This window comes from Aptenodytes forsteri, unplaced genomic scaffold (genome assembly GCF_000699145.1).
Source record: "Aptenodytes forsteri isolate BGI_AS27 unplaced genomic scaffold, ASM69914v1 Scaffold55, whole genome shotgun sequence".
Classification (NCBI taxonomy): Eukaryota; Metazoa; Chordata; class Aves; order Sphenisciformes; family Spheniscidae; genus Aptenodytes; species Aptenodytes forsteri.
In genome coordinates this window covers 13,195,925-13,201,924 of record NW_008796063.1, presented here as the reverse complement: position 1 = coordinate 13,201,924, position 6,000 = coordinate 13,195,925, and the positions used below count along the sequence as shown (strand labels likewise).

At 38.3% G+C, this 6,000-nt stretch overlaps 1 protein-coding gene across 1 annotated transcript in view; it reads right to left on the bottom strand.

Annotated features, from left to right (window-relative positions):
• The window catches only part of UNKL (unkempt family like zinc finger), a 62,870-nt gene that overhangs the window by 11,780 nt on the left and 45,090 nt on the right, over positions 1-6,000 (bottom strand). Inside the window, exon 12 of the mRNA XM_009286521.2 lies at positions 1,348-1,440. Coding sequence (XP_009284796.1) covers positions 1,348-1,440 — 93 coding nt within the window. The remainder of the gene's footprint in view (positions 1-1,347; positions 1,441-6,000) is intronic.

Genomic DNA, 6,000 nt, shown 5'->3' with positions numbered 1-6,000 from the left:
GGCTATACTCCCTCCCAGCTTCTTGTGCACCTGGCAGAGCATGGGAAGCTGAAAGGTCCTTGACTTAGTATAAGCACTACTTAGCAACAACTAAAACATCAGTGTGTTATCAACAATATTCTCATACTAAATCCAAAACACAGCACTATACCAGCTACTAGGAAGAAAATTAACTCTATCCCAGCTGAAACCCGGACATATCTGTATATTCTGTTAAATTCTGTAATATCTGTTAAAGCCAGTGCACTGAAGAGATAATAATTATCTTAAAGAAAGAAAAATTGCATAATGTATAGAGACACTAAGTGCAAGCTTTTCTTCTTCGAGCAACAGTCAGCAATAATAAACTGGGGCGCAGCTATAGTTGTTTTACCCTTTGCGTCTAGAGCCAAAGGGCAAGAAGGACATGGCAGGAACACATTTGCAATCCAAGAATACAGTTTTGTTTGCACAAGTGGAAGCTTAACACATATGCACAACCAACTTAATAATCACTGTGGACCTCCTTCAAAGAAACGCTAGCAAAACAGATATCAGAAAATAAATGAAAGTATTATAAAAACGTCTGTTATCTTGCTCTATGACTCTCAGAGGAATATGATAATGAAATTATAGTTCCTCAGTTTTCACTTCCTATTTTTCTTTTTCTCTCGATTATTTTCCCTTTTCTACTTTCAGAAAGAAAAGGTGGCATTTTAATTTCTTAATGTTCTCCCCTTCATCCTTCCTCCCTGCTGTCTCTTCCCTGCACTGCTCTCCTTTGCTACGTCTTCCTCTCCTCTCCTTTCCCAGAAGAGGCCAAATGGCTCAATACTTCCCAACAGACCTTCAACTAAATTCCTCCTTCCAGGCTAGATTGATAGAAAGATTAAATCCCTAACTTGCAAGTACTAAAGTCCTAAATGTTGCTAGCTCCTTCTCCTCAAGAATTGTCGCCACTCCCCCTCTCAGCGACCACCTAACCACGGAAGTACTTTTCGGTCCCCACAGCACATACTGCCTGCTGTCAGACATTTGCAGCACTCAATATGCAGGCAGTCAAGCTCAAGCATCATGCCTTCTTGTAAATGCATGCAAGTCCTTCCATCAACTATTATGCCCATGGGCCCAAGTCATTAAGCATGTTAAAAAAAACCACCAAAAAACGTTTAATAGACTGGTCCCTTGCAAAATACAGACAGGATGATAGCAGTGCAATCTCTTTACACCACAAAGTTAAACAGCTGGAACAAAACTGAGGACTTCAAAGTCTTTGCCGTCTGTAACTATTTTGACGAGTAAAAGTTTACAAAGGTAAGAAAGAAGGATATTTTAAATGAGTATAATTTTACAAATTGGACCTCTTACTTGCTAATCCAAGGTCACTGCCTTCTTGATCTTCTAATTCTCTATCTATGGATGCGACGTTCACATCATTAAAATGCAAATCTAAAGCAGAACCTGTTAAACAAAACATTGTATCAATGAATTATCCTTGAATTATCCACAAAACTACCATGATGGCTGAAATGAGGAAACTTTATTTGACTATTTTTGTTAGTGCTTCCATCACAGAACCGTTTCGCATCTAGGTCATGATCTTAAGCATACTACAGACACACAGCGAAGGATATCCTCTGTATTTCCTAAAAGGGAAAACTTTCATATATAAACTATTACAGCTCTTTAAGCTGGTGAGATGAACAGAGGATAATGGAGAGGTGGCTATCTATCTGGATTTTCAATAAATCTGTGTCACCTGTTGTGCTTAGATGTATGTCAACAGAAAAAGAGGAAAAATAAAATTTGGATACCTATGTAAATGTATTTTTTATTATTATTGAATAAAACCAGGTATTATATCTGAAGAAAGGCACTGTAAATGCCCCTTACAACAGTTAGCCGTTGGGGTAACTGAGTTACATATCAGGGCATACAGATGTAAGGAATGTCAGAATATTAAAATGAAAACGTGCAATATTTTAAAATAAATAAAAATCAAAATCATTATTTCCTTTCTACTCAACAGTTAGACTGCCTTTGATTTTAAGGCTTACGTCAGTCTAAACTTTCTCTGTGCAATGTCATGAAAAAGTTCTTATCAGTATACTTCTTACTAGGTCCACTGCTTATGAAGTGTTAGAAGATGGATATTTTTTCCCTTCTTCCTCTTAACTTCTTTTCTGCACAGAAAAGGGTGTAATTAGGGAATTTATCCCTCTGTACCTATACTTTAACTAATGTTGAACAACTGCACAGTCAGGAAGACAGGAGAGAAGTCTGAATAAATACTGATTTTACAGGTAGGAAAGTGACTATCTATCCCAGTCACTGTGGTCAGTGATAGTGATCACCTTTGTAAAGAATTTTTAGATTTTTATGTTGAAAATCATTATTAAAAACTGGCACAAAGCCTAAATGAGTTGAAAAGGAACAAACAGAAATAAAAGATACACTGGCTTGTGTAAAAGTTTCCAGAAGATCCAAAAGGGATCTCTTGATCCCTTTGGAATTAGACTGATTCCTCTCCCATAGCCTAGTCGTAAACATTAGGCATTGTAAACTGCAGAAAATCTTTGGCAGAAGTACTAGACAGTTGTAAAAGTGCTAAAAGTCAGAAAATGAAAGGACCATTTGGATCATTAATACAAGATCAGTGCAGTGTTATTACGTAGAGGCGTTTTCTAATGTTGACTAGGCTATCTAACAGACTCCACAGTCTCGAAGTTCCACATAATACATAAAGGGAGTTACTGACCTAGAAGCAGGATCCACAGAACAGTGCTCAGCAGGAAGCTGCCTAAGCTGTCCAGAACAAAACACCAGCCAAGAGATAAAGTTCACATACACAATGACATTCATGACAAAGATACCTGAGAGTTAACATAGCTCTTTGTGAAGAGTTACTAGCCTGGGTCTCAAAAGCAACACAACTTTATTAGTATGGAGTTGTCCCCAAACAATAATCCTTATCTTTCAGCAGTACTGACAAAGCAGCTTGGTGTCCAACAGTCAGAGGGAGGAAGCTCTCTCTGCATCGTCATTTTGGCCTGAAGGGCTATGCCCTAGCTTTTCAAAGTTTTCCAGCAATAACCTTCTCTTAGAGGCAGGTGCCTAAGCCAGTCCTTCTATACAATACAGTAAGGAGGGGAGAGATGGCCTCCTTTTATTTGATGACTCAAGGCTTAGAGCGGCCACAAGTGCTGTGTGAAACCCAGATTAGAAGTCCCCATTGCTGTCCCTTTGCCTTTTATAAAGGTAAGGGCCTTTCATCTGCAACACTGTAGCCTGCCTATCTTGCCCTTTCACCCAGCTGCTCCGGTAGTGCCTTCCAGAGTTTCTGGGGCAGTATGTTTCCTTTCTTGTTCTCATGCTCACCATCTTGTTATGCTCACCATCTGGCACCTGCCAACCCTCACAGCTCTGTTATGGTAGGTTCTCAGGGGAAGTGACTGCCACTGGTGTGAGAATCATGCTTCCTTTCTCCTCTTCTCCTACTCCTGATTGTAGCTTTTGATTTACATTAGTGGGATCCAATATCATCTTTGGACACAGCTCAACAACCAATTAGCATGTAGCACCATCCACTAACCAAAGTGTGCCCAATTAACACTAATAACATCATAAGCAGGAAGAGCCCATAAGGAGTCTGGGACAGTCTTGATGAAAAACTATAGTTAATGCAGTTAATATGGGAAAAGTATTATGTGGGAGAGAACCAGCCGCTGCACTGGAGAGGATGCTCGGTCTGCCCTGCCTGTCCCTTCTTTTCCCACCTGGCTGCTGGGACAGTTTTCTCCTTCCCTTTCTTCTATCTCTCCTTTCTTTGTTTCTATATTTATCTGGAAATAATTTTCACCATTATGTGCCATCAGCTATGCAACCCACTAATAAATTTTCACACGTGAATTTGTCTCAACGTCCTTTGTGCAAAAACGCCATACACCTGTGAGAGCAAACCTCTCATCATTACGCTGCAGGATATTCTGGGAGAGATCCCTCTCACTTTCACCAAGTGAAGCTGTTCCACTTTCTTTCAAAAAATTCAAAATTCTCTCAATCATGAAAAGAGAGGCTTTAAAATCCCATCATTAGCACCGTCATTATCTTTAAACAGGGAAACACTATTTTTTTCAAGCTCTTGCAATTCCCCACGTCACCCAGATGTTATTAATATTTGAAGTTATTTGCAGCGTCTGGCTCAGTATGTTGCTACGCAAGTATGACAAGCAGGAAAAAAACACAATGAGGCTGACATAAATCATACTGCCCAAATAGTAGATCAAATCTAAGCCTGCACCCTTACTAAATCACTAACCTGTCATGTTTCTCTTCATGTGAGGCCTTAACTCATTCTGCCACACTCGTCCTCCCCTACCACAAAAAGGACTGACATGTCTCCTTACTGTTTATTATGCAGATTTTCGAAGCTTAATTTCTGATACCTTCCGGCTCTCTCAGATTCCACCTCACATGGTGGAAAGTCAGTGGAGTGCAGGGAGAGAACACAGACAGCATCTTAAGATCACAACATATATGGGAAGCAAATGGAGAGACACCAATTTTCCTTGAATGGCAAATCTCCCAGATAGACAAAATCCCCATGCTTGAGTATCCAATAGAAAGCAATGGAAGCAATCAAAACATTCCCAGGGGGAGGTCTACCCAGAACCTAACACAGACAACAGGGTGGAGTGTCAGGCTGGCAGACGTCCCCTAATGTTAAGGTTCCACCTCCTCCCTACTATCACTTGAGTCACTTCCCTTCACTGCTGCCCATTCCCTATTTATTCCTCTCCAAATCTGTCTCCTTTGACACTTTGCTTATCTAATTTCTCCTTTTTTTTTTTTTTTTTTTTTTTTTTTTTTTTTTTTTTTTTTTTTTTTTTTTTTTTTTTTTTTTTTTTTTTTTTTTTTTTTTTTTTTTTTTTTTTTTTTTTTTTTTTTTTTTTTTTTTTTTTTTTTTTTTTTTTTTTTTTTTTTTTTTTTTTTTTTTTTTTTTTTTTTTTTTTTTTTTTTTTTTTTTTTTTTTTTTTTTTTTTTTTTTTTTTTTTTTTTTTTTTTTTTTTTTTTTTTTTTTTTTTTTAAATTTTCAGGAGGACTTCAAACACCCTGCAGCTTTTATGTTCTCAGATTATGCTTCTTTCGTTTTTTACTAGAACAAAACCAGACAACTCAAGCAATCTCCCTTGACAGGAGTAGACTGCAACAATATACCTTCTTCCACTCCATCATTCCTTAGTTTTCAACATATTGTCCAAGCCTCAATGCTAAATACTAGTTCCATCTGATTGGTGTCCTTATTCCCAGCACCCCTGCACCCTTCTCTTCCCCAGCTCTTAGGGACTATTACTCAGGGAGCAGACAGACAGGGCTCGGAGCTCCCTGTGAGATCAAGATAAAGGGCCACAGAATAGGCTACAGACCCCACTGTCTGACAAAGCTTCCTCAGTCCTTGCTAATGTAACTCTCCTGTATTTCCCCTAATCCTCTACCAAACCCATTCATCCCATTTTCCCATAATCACCTAGTCCCTTCCCTTGCTGCAGCTCTTTTGCTATCCCTTTTTTCTATGATTCTTCAATCCACCACTTCCTACAAGAACACTATGTATTTATTTTCTGTTCTACAATAACGTCTTAATTTTCTGCTCTATTCAGATTACGTGCAGCACTTTATTTTCAATGCCATCCCGTATATCCACGAAGAGCAACTCTGGAAAAAGTATTTATATATATATGAAATTCTTTTAAGGAAATAAACCAAAATCTACGCAGTTACCATAAAGTACACTAACTTATACATACATGAGACGTATTTTATGATTCATATTCTGTTAACAAACATAGCATACTGAAACTGTTTTAGGAAAAATATCTAAAGGCATATTCTAACTCTTCAAACACCCTGCAGCTTTTATGTTCTCAGATTATGCTTCTTTCGTTTTTTACTAGAACAAAACCAGACAACTCAAGCAATCTCCCTTGACAGGAGTAGACTGCAACAATATACCTTCTTCCA